Raw genomic sequence first — 18334 nt, 5'->3', positions numbered from 1 at the left:
TGCCGTGGACACGGACACCTCCCATGAGACCAGGTTGCCCAAGCGAAGTCCCCTCTTTCAGTTTGTACCCATTCCCCCTTGTCCTAGCACTAGAGTTTCTGATGGGCCCCATCTGGCTTCTCTTTAGGCTCCCTTCACGTACTGGAAGGTTATGAGGTTTCCACCTTCTGGATAGCACCCGACTCTCTCGTCTTTGTAGGGGAGGTGCTCCAGACCTGTTGTATTTCATAGTTGCTGTCAACCCCTTTGCTCCAGCCCTGCCCTTGAGCAGGTCCACTGTTCCCCCCAGTTTGGTGCCCTAGGCAGGTTGATAGCAATGCACTTCTTCCAGATTTCTCATAAAGATGTTAAACTGGACACATTCCAAAATACATCCATGCTGTGTTCCACTTGTAACTGCCATGCAACAGGTGTGTGACCCATTGGCTTCTATGCTCTGAGCTCAATTATTTACCAGTTTTTACTGAGCTACTAGCGCACCTGTTCAGACTGCAGCATTCTCATTTTGGACACTTGCAAAAATACTGTCTTTGTAGTGTCAGGGTTGTGACGACACACCAGACCAGACACATGACAGAGTAGAGGAAGAAAATGGAGATTGTACTGCTGAAAGACCAGGAAAGATGCACAAGGTGAAATCCTTTTCCAGTGAAGCTAATACGCAACATAATTTCTGTAAACAACAGCTGCAGAATAGGCATAGCTTTACCACATAATGACAGGAGCCTTAAGTAAAGCTTGCACACTGCTAACAACTAAAGACACTTGAATTTAAAACTGAAATGAGCTCTACTGTATCTGTATGCTGCCAGGCCCACCCCCCACTCATCATGAGGGGGAAAGAGAGATCTTTTGTGTCCCTGGCCTGAGAAAGTGCAGCTCCTCACCTTGCAATTCAGCTGGTTCCTTAAGAACCTGGCAAAAAAAAAGTCCAGTAGTGTGTCAAGACACCAGCTTTCTCAAAGCCCATTTCCATAAAGGCACTTAAATCCAAGTTTTACTGTTTAGGGAGAGGACTTGATTTTATTTACTGTTTTGTCACAGGGGCATTGTCACACTCAAGAATCAAACTGCAGTATTGGCTCCTGCAAATGGCTGACCAAAATGCAGGAGTTATTCCAGTATCTGAAGCACTTCCAAATAAAACCAAGATGTGTCTGGAGGTAAAACTGGTTCTTTTGGAGAAGATGGTACCTAATGTTCCATGCACACACATCCAGTTTGTACAAATGGATTAACAGGACATATTTAATGTATTTAAGTGATTAGTAAAAGACTTCCTAGCATTGTAAGGGGTTGTAATGAAATTTAAGGGGTTTTGTTCTGAGGAAGGACTTAAACTAGAACTGCACTTTTTTGCAAATTCAGGGTTATTTTCAGAGGCTCTTCAGTCAAGGCTGAGGCCCTGAAAATTACAGCCTTGACAAGATTGATGTTTCTGGAAGATCCTGGTTTAAAGATTCTACAAAAAGGCCCTTCCTGAAGTGTTCACTTTCACCTGTTTCATCTGTATAGCCACTACTCCATTTCTAGGATCATGCATCTCTTGGACTGGTTTGCCCAGCAGCATTTTAGGATTACAGAATTACAAGTTTGATCACTAAGATGCAGAAGCTAGAGAGTCACATTTACTGCATTCATCACATGCTCCTGATCCTACATGTATGCTGAAAACAGATCTTGTCTCATGTCTAGTGTGTTACAAGAAATTGCATAGTGAAAGAAAGTGGTATTTCTAGTCTTTTTGCACTGTCAGAGTGATTTAGAAAAGCACTTTCCTTTCTTGAGGTTTAAACACTTGATGCAAGTAACTGACAACTGCATAACCAGCCTTGGCCACATTAAGACATAGCAATGACTGAGTGCCAGGGTTTGACACAGGCACTTCATAGCTTCAGACTCAGTTCTCCTGTATGAGTGCTGCTATTGATGGCTGTCCTTTTGTCCAGTTCTGCCTTGTAACTGGACAGTTTGGAGTGCTCTTAGACAGACACAGCTGCTGTGGGAAGCAGTTCCCCTAAAGTGTACAGGACACATCAGTGTTGTGCTTCACCTGCCAGGGTACAGCTGATACAGATCATGGATGATGTGCCTCAGATCTGGCATTTCATCCACGTGGAGCTGCAGAAATTCATTCTGGATCTCAAAACAGAAGGTAGATGCAGCACTGACTCATGACAGTGTGCAGGATAGGGCTCCTCTAGATGTCAGTCTTTTATTCCACTCTGTTTCAAGCCAACACTCCTAGAAAAGTAGATCCCATAAAAGATGTGTTCTTTCCTTCATCCTTGCAGAACAGGGACAACTCAATGTCTGCAAGCAAGGCATGCTATCCTGCTGCACCTACTGAACACAGGACACAGAAGAGTTACAAAAGTAAAATATACAAGACATCAAACACACCTTCACAGAAAACAGGTTGGCTATTTGCACTCTGCATGGCCTTAGAGCAGGTAGGTTGCACAGGAGGTAGTTTGTGGCCCCTGCTATCCTAACCCTAACCCCAGCTGTGAGAAATAAATCTCTGTGTATCATACAGTTCAACTGAGCAATACAGTTTGCTTAATGTTAGGGCTGTAGTTTTTCTTTCCTAGATTAAATGCCTCTTTATTAATGATATTACTAGACTGTCTCTAGTACCCTAAATATAGTGGAGGTTAGGCATGGAGTAGCATATTTTTGAACATTTCAGTGCAGGGAGAGGAAATGCTGTATTAAAACTTCCCTTCTCTATGGAGGTTACCTACTTTTTTTCTCCTTAGCACAATCATGTAGGTTTTATGAAACAGTTTTATAATAACCTGGATTAATTCACATTGCAAACTTCCTGAACTGATGAACCTAATAAAGAAAAAAATAGCTTTATAAATAGTAATTTATTCAAAAATACCATATAGTAACTTGGGCTATTTGCAACAAAAACCCCAGACCTCTGGTTTTGGTACCTTTTGTTCCTGATGAGCCAAGCAGATCAGCAGGTCTTTTCAGCTGGCCTCTACAGTGGGCAGGTTTCCAGTAACATGGGCTACAAAACACCTGAGCAAGTGAACCCCAGAGAACTCCACAGAACTGTGGAAACAGAGGCATAGATGTTCAGTGCCACATATTGATGTGTCTTGGAGTAATAAAGACAAACAGCCACTGGCTGTGCTCAGTCACACGTCTCAGAGTACACCTTGGGAAAAGCCTGCACTTTGGCTATGTAATCCAACAATTGCAGCTCTTACTGTTACCAGAGCTCCAAATAAAATGGGAAAGCCTGCTACCATGCAGCACAGGAATTGCTGCCCTGCTTTGAGAAAGGCCCAAGGAAGAAGCACCCTTGGAAACAAACCTCACTCACTTGCAGAGAAGGGGGAAAGAAGGGAAAGGACATTTCCCAATCAGCAGCCCACCCTCTGTCCTTGGGGCACAAAGAGGTGTTGCCTGTAGACCATACAGACTTGTGCTGGTATCTTGCCCTACTGAACTCATCACCAGAAACGCAACAGCAGCAGTGGAGAGGAACTTTACCTGACCAGGAACAGCTGAGGAAAGCATCCCTGTGTGTTCTTCTTTACAAACTCCTGGATCTCCAGTACATTCTTTAACAATAATCCCCTGGATGCTCGGTCAATTTTGGTTAACACCATCTGCATGGATCCAGAAAGGGAGGATTCAGAGAAGAAAGTAAGATTATTTTGCTGCTAAGCTGGAACATCTGTAAGAGTCCTAGATCGTCTTACAAAGCAGTCTGAAAGCTCTGGTCATATCTAGGGGAAAAAATAGTCTAACACAGTTCACCAAAACTATGGCTTGCATAAGGATTGCACCTTTTCAAGCTGCTCAAGCTGAGCACTGAAAAAAAAATCTATTTAATCAACCACATAAAAACCCCTTTTAAATTCCATTTGTCTTCCTCAACACATTATAAACCTATTTTATTAACAATAAAGGGTTACTGCTTAGGTAGGTCAACTTGCATAAGCTCAGGTGGAGAGTACCTTTCTAGATTACCTGTACCTTATAACCAACCCAAGAATGAACCATTACCTACCACATAAGGAATCCCAAACTCCTCCAGCATCTCTACTGCAATATGATCTGTTTTCTGGAGTCCAACTACACCATCAACTAATAGGAAAGTCCTCCTCAAGCTGCCAGAAATACAAGCAACAGTAATTGTCACCATTATTTCATGCCTGCTCTGCTGCTTCCAAATTCATAAGCAAAAACAATTAACATGGGATCTGGGGATAGGAAGAGCCAAGAAAAGTCATGCATGGAAACTAAGGGTCAGCATGGAGCAGCACCTCAATCTTTCTTGCTCTTTTGACCTATCTGAGCATTAATGAGTGACAAGGCAGAAATTATGTCAGAACTAATGGATGGAAGCAGCAACACCTCTGCATTTTCTCCCCTCATTACATGATGCTGTACAGGGGTGTCAGTCTGGCTTTCCCTGTGCTGAGGTACAGGTGGGTCCCTTACTTGTGCCGTTCCTGCAGATAGGCCTCCACCATCTGAACAAAGTCCTGCGGGGCGCGATAGCCATATCCTGGCATATCCACCAGAGTAAAGTACTTCCCTACTTTGAAGAAATTCATCTTCTTGGTGTGGCCCTGAAGAGAGGATTTGAAGCAAGATGAAGCACAGGGGTGGTTTCTAAAAAAGCTGCTTTAAGCAGTGTACTAGGAGGTGCTCTGCAAAATATCTCTATACCAGACTCCTGCCCCCCCAAAATGCTTTAAACTGCCCAGTCTCCTACCCGTGTAGCAATCCTACACGGCTCTAATCGTAAAATGGACTAAAAATACCTTAATGGCTCTCTAAGCTTGGTTCTTCTCAACAGCCTTTACAGCACACCTGCTCAGGTAGTGCAGCTCCTTCATCTGCCTGAAGAGCTAGGCTGGGCTCCTTCTGCCTCTTCCTGGGCTAGAGCAAGGCCAGTGCCAGCCATGAGGACAGCTACCAGAGCCGGCATTTTCTGTCATTTCAGGCTACTCAAGAGCTTGTTCCCTCCCACCCTTCTCAGCCCTATCCTCTGGACTGGTACCAGCTTATGATCCAAAGGGAGAGAAGTTAAAAACGTGATTCACCGGAGTTTTTGACACTCTAACTTCCACTTCTGGAGCCAGTGAAAACAAGGCCCGGATTAACGATGATTTCCCTACATTGCTTCGGCCGATGAAGCACACCTGCAGGGGGAGAGGCAGAGAAGGCACATGTACACCTGCCCACCTCTCGCTGCAGCCAGTCCTGGTCACTTCCCAGCCACGGACATGCCAGGCTGCCGAGATGCACAACGGGTAACAACAACAAATAAACGATTTGTTAAAAAGCAGCACTAAGTGCCCCGCACATTGCGCAGCGCTCTGACAGAGCTGCACAACCACCCCACCACCCCTTTACCCCCTCAGCTGAGCCCAGGCCGGGGTGGCCCGGCCGCGGGGGAAGGCGCTGCCCCGGCACGGTCCCGGCCGCGGGGGCAGCGCTCGCCTGACCTCGGGCAGGGCCGGCGGTGGGGCATGGTCCATGCGCACGGCGGAGCTCACGTAGTCGATGGGGTGCCCGCGGTCGGACCTGAAGAGCGCCTCGGCGCGCTGCAGGGTGGCCAGCCCGGGCTGGAAGAGGCGGAACGGCGCCGTGTCGGTGCCGGGCGCCAGGTACCGCTCCAGCTTCTGCAGCGGGAACACGATCGCGGTGCGGCGGCTCCGCTCCAGCCGCAGCACCTGGGACAGGGCGGCCAGGGGCGGCGAGACCCGGCCCGCAGCACCACCCGCCCGGGGCAGCAGCATCGCGGCGGCTGCAGGCAGGACCCGGCCGGCCCCGGAAGGCGGCGGGCGGGACAGCGGGGCGGGACAGCGGGGCGGGACAGCGGGGCGGGACAGCGGGGCGGGACTGCGGGGCGGTGCTGCGGGGCGGTGCTGCGGCTGCCCCCAGCGGGCCGGCGGCTGTCGGGGCCCGGTGAGCGCTCGCCGTCCGCACCCACACCCAAGAGCCGCCGGTGCTGCCCAGGCCGGGCTGTTTGTAAAATCACAGAATATGCTGAGTTGGAAGGGCACACAAGGATCATCAAGTCCAACTCCTGGCCCTGCACAGCACCAGCTCCAAATCACACCATGTGCCTAAGAGTGTTGTCCAGACACTTCCCGAACTCTGCCAGGCTTGGTGCTGTGACCGCTTCCTTGGGGAGCCTGTTCCAGGGCCTGGCCACCCTCTGGGGGAAGAACCTGTTCCTGATATCCAACCTAAACCTCCCCAGACACAGCTTCAGGCCATCGCCATGGGTTGTGTCACTGGTCAGCACAGAGAATAGATCAGTGCCTGCCCCTCCTCTCATCCTCACAAGGAAGCTGTAACTGCAGTGAGCTCTGTCTTCAGTCTGCTCTTCTCCAGGCTGAGCAGCTCAAATGACCTCAGCTGCCCCTCATACAGCTTCCCCCTTCTCCATCCTCATTACCCTACTTTGGACACTCTAACAGCTTCATACCCTCCTTATGTTGTGACCAGAGCTACACACAATATTCCAGGTGAGGCCGCCCCAGCTCAGAGCAGAGTGGGACAATCCCCTCCCCTGCCTGGCTGTGATGCCGGACCTGATGCCCCCAGGACAGGGCTGGCCCTCCTGGCTGCAGGGCACTGCTGGCCCAGGTTTACCTTTCCATCAACCAGGACCCCCAGGTCCCTTTCCATGGCGCTGCTTTCCAACTCATTCCCCAGTCTGTCCATACATTCAGGGCTGCCCCATTCAAGATACACAGTCTGGCACTTTCCCTTGCTGAACTTGATACAGTTGGCAATTGCCCAGTCCTTTAATTTATCGAGGTCTCTCTGCAGGACATCTGCCTTTGAGGGAGTCAAGAACTCCTCCAAGTTTTGTATCATCTTTTCAGCTCGGTGTCTTCGTATGTGTGTTCTCAGGCCAAGCCCAGCCACACTGTCAAGCTGCTGAGGGCTCCATGTGCTGATGCCCTGTTTGGCCAGGGAGTAGGGCAAAGCAGCCCTGTTCTATAGCACGGTCCACCTCCAGGCTGCAGCCCCCAGTTTTCCAAGTGCTCTTCTGATAAGTAAAAAAATTAAGTTTTTTCAGGAAAAAAAAAACAACCAACCAACCAACCAACAAAACATATTTTCAAGGACAACTATGTAGAGGTCAGTTTTATTTTGAATAAGATAAACCCAAAGCAACCATAAAACTGTTGTCACCTGTGTTCACACTATAGTAAGAAGACCCTTGAAGTTTTACTACTTCATTGATATGTATCAGAGTGCTGTTTTCCTATCAAAAAATACACATAAAGCTTTTTACATTGTTCTCCTTCATGACTACAGTTCATAGGGCTGTAAAACCACAGAAATAAATGTATGTCCTTGAAACATTTCAAAGTACTGTAATTTTAACACTATCAAATGAAAGTAAACTTCATCAGTATCTTCATAAAAGTAATACGTGAAAATATTCTGATGTTCAACCTCACACCCAGGCCAGCCTGGACATCCTGTGGAACACTGCCTTTCCTTTGAGACAGAGACTCCTTTTCCTTCTGCAGTCACAGCCCTCTGTTTAAAGCCCTGTAAGTCTGGATGATTCCATTATTACAATGAATAGATTCAAGGCCAGGAAGGACCATTAGAAGATAACAGAGGCTATATCCTACTTTCTTTGTATTGAGTTCAGTTACAAAGCTATAGAGCTCAGTTACAAAGCTATAGGGAGAGAACTTTGATCACTTAAGAATCCCTTAAGGGCCGCTAACAACATACATGTTTCTCAGAGATAGCTTTGAATATTTCCTAGTAAGACAAACTTCTACTGAAATCCATAAGCTGCTTCTCAAATTTATGATCAGTGAAAGTGCTTAACAGTGAAAGGTTAATAGGGTAAGCCTAGGGAAAACCCCCTGTATTGTACCTCAGTCCTGTAAATTAAGTCCTCTTAAAACCTGCTTTGTTTTACAGCAAGACAGAACTTAAATGTGCATAGCTCAGGACAGATAGCAATCACTGGCTGATACATGCATGCTTAGAAGAGTGCTCCCAAATAAATCTACAGATAACTTTTATTTATACAGAACAGGCCTCTGTCCTGTCACTGCCTATGGCACAAATAGTTGTAAATGCAGGAAAAAAAGGCTAAACTTTCAAGAATTACTTCAAGAATACTTCTAATCCTTTGGGGGGGGGGGGTACTAAAGCAGCAATTTAATTGAATTAAATTCTGTGGTGAATCTATTAACAGAAAAATTCGCTGCCCAGAGAATGACATGTTCATAACCACACCAGCAGGTAGATTTCCACATTTCTGTGCCACATACCAAATTGTGACACATGAAGCAGAACAAGTGCTTTCAGCTACTTTTGCCTCAAAGTCCCACACAGCTCACAGCTGTGGGCAGCTTCAAAGCACCTTGCAATAGTTTCCTCTGGCAGGCACATGTTCTGCAGCGCAGAGAAACTGATCAGCCCATTTAACACCACATCTGCAGGTGTGATGGTGAGAACCGAGGTGCTCAGTACACTGGCCAGGGTCCCAGCCACTAATTAAGTCTTTTTTTAATGTGACTACATAGGTAAAAGGAACAAATTAAGGCGGTATAGGACCTTTTGAGTACTTCTAATTTTAGCTGAGAGCATCCACTAAAACCATATCTAAAATCTGTAGACTGAAACTGTACATTTCAGTAGAAGGTGTTGGTTTTTTTCTTGGACCAAACTGCAGTTTAGGTTCTCTGGGGCAGATCGTATGGAGATGGAAGATGGCAGGTTACTATGGACAGAGCTGGTAAATTGCCAACATTAAAGCCTCCTTTGTATCTCCCCTGAAAGACTCTGCTTTTTATTGTGCATGTTATTGCCAAACATCAGGCATTTACACTGACATTGCCTATGGCTCATGTCTGTGGCAGCAGATGTCTCTTTTCAGTTGCTGGTTATGTAGTTCAAGTGTTAGGGAATTGCTACAAAAGTAATTTAGTCCACATTAAAATCTCTGACAATCATTCCTCTGAAGTTTGAAAGAGGGATCTATAACCATTGACACTGACCTAAATCCCAAACAATAGTCAAGAGCATGGAGCTGGAAGGAAGTGGCAACCCCACTTGTCTTGTCTGGTCTGATCTTGTCTATCCCAGCATTGTCAGACAGATCAAATCATCATTGCTTTCAGATACGTGTCAGAGAAGTGTAGCTGTGAGACCAGCTGGAGATGGAGTTCTGGGAGAGCAGTGAGGTGCATTTGGGACAGTTGGTTTATGTCCTGTGAACCTAAACTAGCCGAGTTCTTGAGTTTCATTTCCCCTTCATTTCCCTTCCCTTCATTTCCCTTTCCTTAAAAGTGGACCAAATGTTGTCACCAGGAAGCACGCTGGAAAGGACAGGGCGAACACACCAGCCTGCCTGCTTTCTTTTGTGACATTAACAGCACTACTGACTGTGTCTGAATCTGTGCTTCCCCTTAACGTACATCTTATCTTTTTTTCACTTGGAAGGTGGTGTAGGAACTAGATCTACTAGGGTGTGGAGTTTTAAAGGCCAAATTATTTGTATAAAATGCTAAGAAGCTCTGCATTTTCCTCTATGCAAACTATGCAATTGGGGGCAGGGTGAAATGTCTCTAGTCCCAAGAAGGAAATCAAGGCCACAGATGTCTCAAGGGCAGGATATTCTGAGACTTTAACAAAAAATAGTTAAACAATTAAAATGCTCATTATACACATTAGTGGAAAACGCTTTTTTAAAGGTTCTTTAGTAAAGAAATGAAAGAGAGTCATTATTATTCATATGGCAGCTAACACTGCTAGCCACAGCTGAAGAGTCGTTTCCACCAGTTTTACAGAACTGAAATACTCTTTTCAATATCTGTTAAATTTGTTGGGCTTTTTTTTCTCCTGGACCCAAACTTATAACATCAGTATTAGAGAAAACCCAATTAACACCTCTGAAAGTGTAGTGGTGCTGTGAGGGTCCCCAGGATGAGGTGAGAGATGAGAATTTGACTCCAAGTTCTCAGAAGGCTGATTTATTATTATATTATATTATATTATATTATATTATATTATATTATATTATATTATATTATATTATATTATATTATATTATATTATATTATATTATATTATATTATATTATATTATATTATATACTAAAACTATACTAAAGAAAGAGAAAGGAGACATCAGAAGGCTAGACAAGAATGATAATAAAAACCTGTAACAGACTCAGGGAGTCTGACACAGCTGGCTGTGATTGGTCATTAAGAAAACACAATTCACATGGAAGCAATGAAAGACTCACCTACCACATTCCAAAGCAGGAAAACACAAGGAGAAGCAATCAGATAACTATTATTTACATTTTTCTCTGAGGCTTCTCAACTTCCCAGGAGAAGAAATCCTGGTAAACAGATTTTTCAGAAAATATCATAGTGACACTGAAAGTTAAATGTTTTGGGGGTCTTGGCTGTTAAGTGAAAAGAAAAAGAACTTTTCAAGGTGAGTGCTGTTGCTTGCTTTGAGCAGGAGATGGAGAAGAGAGCACAGCTATAACATGGGTCAGCAGCAGCATGAAGCCAATCTTTGCAAAACTCTGCTTTCTTGGGGCCTGAATCACTAATGACTGCTAGGAGCTTGCTCTGAAATGTCCAGGATGGCAGCTAAAACTAGAATTTGTTATGGGGGGTTCAGGGGGAGGCTAAGTCACTCTCCCAGAGGTGTGATGTATGTCCAGAGCCAGAAACAACATAAAGGAAACAGGATGTCATGGTGACTGTGAGCTATGAATTCAACTAAAGCAGGGTCTCAGAATGCAGAAGCCTTCTGAGCTGAAACCAAAACAATCTAACAGCAAAGGACACTTGAAACCAGTTCCAGGGCTGTGCTGGAGGTGATTAGAGAGCCACCAGGTCCAGCAGCACAGCTGCTTGGATCCACTGCCCGGGACACAGCAGTGGTCTTCTTGAAACAATACTGCCAGGCTGTCTGGCTCCAGTTTGAGTGTTGGACTGAGAGTCTGGGCTTTGAAAACCAAAAACCTCCCAGCAGTCCTCCCCCTGCTAAATCATGCACAGACTACCTTTCCACTGTCCACAGTCATGCAATAAGTTTGTGTGATGTGGACAGACTGTAATCCAGAGACTCAAATCCCAAAAGGCTAATTAAAGAAATACCAACATGATTTTCCAGCTATCACTTTGAATATCAGATATGAGGGAGAATCTTTATCAAAAAGCCCCAGACCCAAAACCGGTAGGCCTTTCCTCAGAATAACCAGACTAGGTTGCTCCCATACTGAAAGGAATTCTCCCCATTTATCAGGAGTTTTCCTGCCTTAGTTTCTAAAATGACCCTAACATTCTCCAGGTGCCTGGGTCTGTTGCTCCTGATTAAACCCCCAGTGATTAGGACCCTAAAATCTTCTGAGTTTCATGACTTGGACCATTATTTCATGCTGCCTCTGCCAGGTAGTTCTGAACTGCCTTACCCACAGACTGTATAGTTGAAACTATGGTATGTCTCACATCACAGGGATCTACATGTGATCTTTGCACCTTGGACCTGCCTTGAATCACGAGTAATGGTTGTTGCACTTCACTGCTAAACCACAAGGTGCTGGAGCAGAAGCTGTGTTGAGGATTTTTTTTCACGAGATTTTGCTTTTACTATGTTGAGCATACTTAAAGTGGTTAACTAAAAATATCCTTCCCCTAATTCAATGATAAAATTCTTATGTGAGTGTTGAAAATTTTATGTTGTTTGAAATAGTTGTTTGCTTGAAATACACAGAGTTGTTAGGCTGGAAACTGAGCTTTTTCTGAACTATGCAAATATGTTGTGTAAATTGAAGATGAATTGTAGTGAAATGTGGAGATAATAATCTGAATATTCAAGGTAGTTATGACTGGTAAGCCTAGGAGCTTAAATATTACTTTCAAATTAATAGCAAGAGTGGCCAGCCCATAGATTGGGCACTGGTGTGTGTCCAGAGCAGGGCAGCAAAGCTGGTGAAGACTCTGGAGAGTAAGTCATGTGAGGCTGAGGAAGCTGGGGTTGTTTAGCCTGGAGAAGAAAACACTTGGGGGTGACCTTATCACTCTCTTTAAGTATGTGAAAGGAGGTTGTAGCCAGGTGAGGTTTGGCCTTTTCTCCCGGGCAACAAGCCACAGGACAAGAGGACATAGCCTCAAGCTGTACCAGGGGAGGTTCAGGTTGAACATCACAAAGAATTTCTTCACAGAAAGGGTGATTAGACATTGAATTGGACTGTCCAGGGAGGTGGTGGAGTTACTGTCCCTGGAAGTGTTGAAGAAACCACTGGGCATGAAGAAACCACAAGGCAGTCAGTGCCATGGTGTAGCTGACACGGTGGTGATCAGTCACAGGTTGGACTCAATGATATTGGGGGTCTTTTCCAACTTAATTTGTTCCATGATTCTGTGCTATGAACTGTAACAGCCATATTACAACAAGGACTATGAGGCTGACCTAAATCCCCACTGACACTGATGTGGGAGGATGTGAAGATGATCATGTAGCAACCACTTGGTAATGGAATGGAGAGCCAGTAAAGAGTGAGAAGATCCCACACCCTAATGTGGCTTTGGGTCTAGACTGTCATGTGAGGGATAGGGAATCAAATTGTAAGGGTATAATTGCTCAGGAGTGTCTTTGTGCCTGGACCCTCTTTTGAGGTCGTTAGCTTGAACTGCCAGATGTCATAATTGATCTGTGCCAATAATCCTGCCAAGTGTAGACAAGAGCCTTGTGTTAAAAATTTTGTTAACAGCCAGATCCAAGCGAAACATGAAAAATCACACTGGTCAGGCTTTGTGCAAGTTCTGCTGTAGACTTTGTCATTCCACAGTAACACTGGGGACGGTGGGCTGGAAGACTGCTGGGAAGAAAGCAAATACAAATACCACTTCCTCTCTGCTCACCAATTCGCATCAGAGAAAGGCTCATGCTAGGAAGAAGAATCAGCTCTTTGTAGCTGCACTGTGGGACTCTCAGGAGTAGAGGAAGAACAGTGGCTCTGGCTTCAGGATCACTGGCAGGAATGCTGGGGAGCTCACAGCAAGCTGGACAGTGCAAGAAAGTCTTCTCATCCACAAAAGCAAGAGCTACTTTGAAAGTTGTCAGGAAGAGCATTTGCACCATTGTCCTTCTCACTATTGCTGCAGTCACAGGAACTACAGGTATTGGTGGTACTTTGGCACCACCTCTCTGTTAAGGGCAGGGGAGGAAAAGGCAGGGTATCAGAATGATATGTACTCAACTCTGCTTTGGGAAAGAAAAGCCTGGTTGAAGGGATCTTTACAAATTGCTGAAGGGACTTTTTGATGGAAAAACCAATAATCTGGAAATCAAAACGTTTCTAGCTGCAAATAGATTTTTTCATTTGTCGACCAATAATGTGCTGAACTCGGGCTTTTCAATGCTTTGTTGAAAACTGATAATGATTTTCTTGGATTATAATATTTTTCATTATAATTAACAAATTTATTACAAACATAATTGATGCGAGGTTTTATGATCAGTATGATCACCCTGTCAAGCTCTACTCTTAGGTATTAGTGACTTGTGCTGACAAGTGAGGTATCATGAGATTTTATGACACAAGATTCAGAATGAAAGTTTCAGTAAGACTTAGAAGAGCGAATTCCAAAAATATGGGATCTGAGAATGCAGCTATAATCCTTTTCCCTCCTTGATCTACATTATTTATGCAAATTCCTGGTTCTTTTTCTAGTTTGCTTTTGTTAGCACAGGTGGAACAGGTCACAAAGTGATCTTGAGTCTCTTGAGGATCTCTGCACCTAGCAGCAAACAGGAATGGGTTTTCTCTCCAGTGGAATGCCCTGGACTTCTCAACTATTTAATCTGTCACCACTATAATCAAGGAAATTGGTTATTAGAAGCTATGGAGCATCAGGGCAGAAATTGTCACCTGTGCTTGACTACATTAAAAGGACAGCCTATGTCCAGAACAAAAGTGGGGTGGATGTTTTCAAACTTTGATTCTGCTGTACGGGGCAATGATGTTGAGGGAAAAGGAAACCTGAGAGATTTTCTCCTCATACACAGCTTTCAGACTGTCACTAAAACCATTACTCAGCCAAAGGAAAGAGCAACTCATTTTCCACTACTGACAGAGAACTGAGAGATCAGTGGTTTACTGTCCCAAAGTTTAATGGCCACCAACTAAAAGAGGAAATGAGTGAAGTGATAAAGAGAGGTTTGTTTGGACTACAGCTGTGGGTATTATTCCTATAAACCCAATAATTGTGAAGTTTCATTCACAAACATTGTGAAATCTAGGGATTGCTTGCTTTTAACTTCAGCAGAAGCCAGAGGACACAAAAGTCCCATTCCTTCAGCTACTCTTCACACTGGATTACAACCTGCTCTCAGACTCTTCTCTCAGTCTCACAAGTGCCTCACAAAAGAGGCTGCCTGTGTACATGTAGGCAACACTAATGCACATATAAGAATACCCTGAGCCATGAGGCAAAATTCTTCCCTCCCACACAAAGCTCCACCAGTGTTATGTGCACCTGTGTAATGCCTGAAAGGTGTAGACAAGGCCAAATCCCACTGTATGGGATTTCATATGAATGCAGAAGTAAAAGTTGTTTATTTTGTTGGCAGCAACAGTTAGAGAGAAAAGCCACTGTCGTGTGGCCAGATGCAAGAGTCACATTCCTGTATTTCAGGCCCCATGAGCAGCCCACTGGAGGATTTGCTGACACAAGCACAGCCTTTGGATGCGGAACCACTGAAGACAATGGGCAGGAGTAGGGTCCTGTTCCAGTATCCAGTCTTATCCACTAAGATGATCCTCAGTGGGAAATTTGTATTGCAGGGTTTGGCTGTGACAGGCCACTGGATCCATAATCCACGGCTGTAGGAAGAGATGACAGACAGCGTGCAGATGAGCACAGCCGTGGCCTCACGCTTGTTTGTAGCACTGCAGACATTTCCCTGTGAAGTCCAGACCACAACTCCTGGGCTCCCTCTCACACATTCTCTTTTTTTTCTCCTCAGGGCACAATTCCTCAGCCTTAGTGATGACTGTAGGTAACAGCTCAGTTCTCAACTGCTCTTTCAAAGGAAATATAACTCTGCTTAAATGGACAATAACCCCCAAGGCTGGAGGCCTGTGCACCTTGGTATACAGGGCTGATAAGAAGAAGACACACAGAACAACCTGCAGTGACAACATAAACTTGATATTCAGAGCAGATCTGCCTCCTGCCCTTGAGATACGGCAAGTGGGACTAGCCCAGGAGGGAAATTACAGCTGTGATGTGGCATCAGCAGAAGGGAATTTCCACAAAAGGTACCACCTGACTGTGCAGGGTAAGGAATGTGTAAAAGTGGAGCTGGTTTTTTTTTTAGACTAATGAAGGTAGGGTTAGATTAGATATTAGGAAGCTATTTGGTATTGTGAAGATAGTGCCACTGGAACACTGATTGTCCAGAGAAGCTGTCGACATCCCAGTGTTAAAGGCCAGGTTGGGTGGGACTTGAAGCACCCCAGACTTGTGGAAGGTGTCCCTTTGCATGGCAAGGTGGTTGGAACTAGAGGATCTTGAAGGTCCCTTCCAACCTAAGCCATTCTGTGATTCTTGCTGGGATAAACACATGTATTTCATTGGGAGTATCTCTGTGTCTCCTTTCCCATCACTCTTCTCCCTTCTGCTGCTCCCTTTTTCCACTGCCCAGTTAGAAATGACAGGCACAAAGGAATTTCCCATGTACACACAGAGGATATGAATGGCTGTGATGAGGCTCAGCTGGATGGGGGAGAGTTGGGCAGAAGGGAAAAGAGAGCTGTTCTTCATCCCATGTGTGTTGGGCCTATGTTGTGGATGGGATGGGATGGGATGGGATGGGATGGGATGGGATGGGGTGGGGTGGGATGAGGTGGGATGGGGTGGGATGGGATGACAGCCCAGCCTTATTCTCCTCTTTTCACTGGGTTCAGTTCAGGTTCATTTTGGGCAGAGGACAAGACCAGCCCAGCCCGGCTGTGCCAAACTAACTGCATGCCTGTCCCCTTGCTGGTGCTTTGCAGCCCCCCCGAGGCTGAGCCTGTCCTGTGACGAGCAGGGCAGCCCCGTGTGCGAGGCAGCAGCGGGGAAGCCGCCGGCTCAGCTCTCCTGGGCCCCAGAGGGCAGCTCCACTGCAGAGGAGAAGTGCCACGACAACGGGACAGTGACTGTTCTCAGCAAGTTCACAGCATGTAGCACCAGTGTCACCAGTGTGATCACCTGCATGGTGTCCCACCCAGCTGGGAACTGGAACCAGTCCATAGCCTGCTGTCCCTCAGGTGAGCTTCCCTTTGTGCTTTCAGTGTTGAGAGCCCTGTTCAGCGCTCTGTTCATGTACCATGCAGACATGAGTGGCACTGGCAGGATTGCAACAGGAAATGTGGCAGCTGAGTTTCCAGTAAGAAATTTGCTGGGAGGGGGAAGGATAAACACAGGTACTGTCAGAACTATAAAACCCTTTGTGAAGTTGTAGGAAAGATGGATGCAGTGGATTTGCCATCCACCTCCAGGGATGAATGGAAAGGTGGGATTAATTCAGAAGGTCATGACACACAAATGTGTCAATGGTACGATCACCCAGATCAATGTATTGTAATCCAGTGGTGCCATTACATGTTGCTAATTGTTTGGTTACGTATGGGTTGTGACAGGAAGACTGAAAGCCAGTTTACAGCTCTCAAAGCTGGCTGGTAGGTGAAGGCTTTAGAGGCTGAATCTTAAGATGTGACTGGGAAGTTGTGTGCAGCCATATGTAATTGACTGAAATACTCATCCGGAAGAGAATGAGAGCTGAGATTTGCTGGGATGCACATGCAAAGTCTGCAGCAGTGCTGGGGCAGGAGTGGCCTTACAGTGAAAGACAAGCTTCCTCCATGAAGGACTTGGGGGGATCCCAGTTGTGTGTCTGGCACTGTATTTGAGCTGTCTTAGGTCATGCTCTGAAGTACAGCACACAGAGAGTATTGTCCAGGAGATGCCATCCTGGCAGAGGCACAAGGGAAGCAGGGTCTGTGAGATGTACCTAAAAGAGCATCTATTTCTCCTTAGGGAAGACTGGATTCTTTCTTCTCTGTGTCATCAGCCTTATCGGCCTTTTGAGTCTCCTGTTCTTGCTGGCTGCTTTTGAGCTTGACATCTTCTCTAATAGGTATGTATGGGACACAATACACATAAACCCCTTTGGCCAGTCCAGAGGAGCTTAGAAGGACTTCTGGTACTAATTAATGGCATACACGGTCACCTCAGTCTGTCCCAAACCCATCAGTCCTGCACATGTTCATGGAGTTTTGTCCGAAGACTGGGACAGCTCAGTTGAGGCAGACATGAAGGGAGGGAAGTCCACACCTGGCTCTTCCTGCTGCCATAAATCATTCAGAAGAAAAAGTACAAAGGGAATGGTTAGGGGTTTTTCACCTGATGGAGGGATCTGAATAAACATTGCCAGGCAATGAAGATTAAAGAAGCAGCAAAATACCCATCTGAGCTCAGAGCCAGTCTTTTGGCCTCCTTTTTGATAGGCAAAGCAAGCCAGGGAAGGCAGGGTCAGTATAGAAAGGCAGGAAATACTGCATGAGAGCTGAACAGGTCTGCTGCTGTTGTAACTGCTGGGAATTTCTGGCAGCTTGGCCGATTAGTCTGTCTAAGCTGGCCTCTGGCACAAGGTGCACTTGCTGCCTCGAATTCCTCTGCAAACACCAGAGGCAGAACTAACTGCTGTCTTTGAGTCACAATTTAGCTCCACTCTGTGCCAGGGCTCTTGGCACCTCTCCTTTGGGTGCTGGCTGGATCATGACCAGCTCTGGTCATGCTCATGTGAGACCACAGACATGAAGCCTTATGGTATTGGGTTTCTCTAACAAATAAAAGGGAGGAATTCTGTTTTTACACTCCTAGAAACCAAAACTGCATTCCAACAACAGCCTTGTCCTCACATTTATGGTGTTGGTGCCTTGTTTCCTAGGACAATGTCAAACTGGTGCAAATCAAGGCAGTTCCCACCTGCAGAGGTGTCTGGGCTTGAGCAAAGATGAAAGAAAGTGCCGTTATATGTCAGTGATGCAGCCTGCAGCAAGAACTCAGCAAGAACCAGAGCTCTCAGAAGAAGGAAGCAAACATCTACAGTGCAGTCAGTGTAATTGTGCAGAAGCACAGCTTGCAAGCTAGATCCTCCCCAACCCTGCCAGCTCTGTCTTCCATCCTCTCTCTAGTGCAACTACAGGTGCTGTTACCATGCATGCAAGTATCAATCTTTCTGTATAAGGTCAAATCTAACATATATGCAATTGGAAATTAACTCATGTTGT

The 18334-nt window shown here is 45.6% G+C and overlaps 2 protein-coding genes across 4 annotated transcripts; one reads left to right on the top strand and one right to left on the bottom strand.

Moving 5' to 3' along the window:
* Positions 1-995: 995 nt before the first annotated feature.
* GTPBP8 (GTP binding protein 8 (putative)) lies at positions 996-5793 on the bottom strand. Of its 3 annotated transcripts, none has more exons than XM_059493822.1 (7): positions 5484-5793; positions 5079-5177; positions 4471-4601; positions 4037-4136; positions 3514-3632; positions 2946-3069; positions 996-2346 (listed from the first exon to the last, which is right to left on the bottom strand). In XM_059493822.1, exons 1-6 carry the CDS (start codon positions 5775-5777, stop codon positions 2985-2987), a joined length of 828 nt encoding a protein of 275 aa, XP_059349805.1. In that variant the 5' UTR covers positions 5778-5793; the 3' UTR covers positions 996-2346; positions 2946-2984. The 3 variants fall into 3 exon arrangements, with proteins under 3 accessions (XP_059349805.1, XP_059349806.1, XP_059349807.1); XM_059493823.1 differs by having other exon boundaries at positions 996-2343; XM_059493824.1 differs by having other exon boundaries at positions 996-2244.
* A 7240-nt stretch (positions 5794-13033) lies between these two features.
* Positions 13034-18061, top strand: LOC132087565 (cell surface glycoprotein CD200 receptor 1-B-like). The gene is made up of 5 exons (XM_059493921.1): positions 13034-13172; positions 15022-15336; positions 16055-16309; positions 17079-17178; positions 17992-18061. The coding sequence occupies exons 1-5, from the start codon at positions 13034-13036 to the stop codon at positions 18059-18061; spliced, it is 879 nt and encodes a 292-aa protein (XP_059349904.1).
* The last annotated feature ends 273 nt before the right edge of the window (positions 18062-18334 follow it).

The sequence above is a fragment of the Ammospiza nelsoni genome, chromosome 2, assembly GCF_027579445.1.
Source record: "Ammospiza nelsoni isolate bAmmNel1 chromosome 2, bAmmNel1.pri, whole genome shotgun sequence".
Classification (NCBI taxonomy): domain Eukaryota; kingdom Metazoa; phylum Chordata; class Aves; order Passeriformes; family Passerellidae; genus Ammospiza; species Ammospiza nelsoni.
Note: the sequence above shows the minus strand (reverse complement) of the source record. Positions and strands in the feature narration are given on the sequence as shown.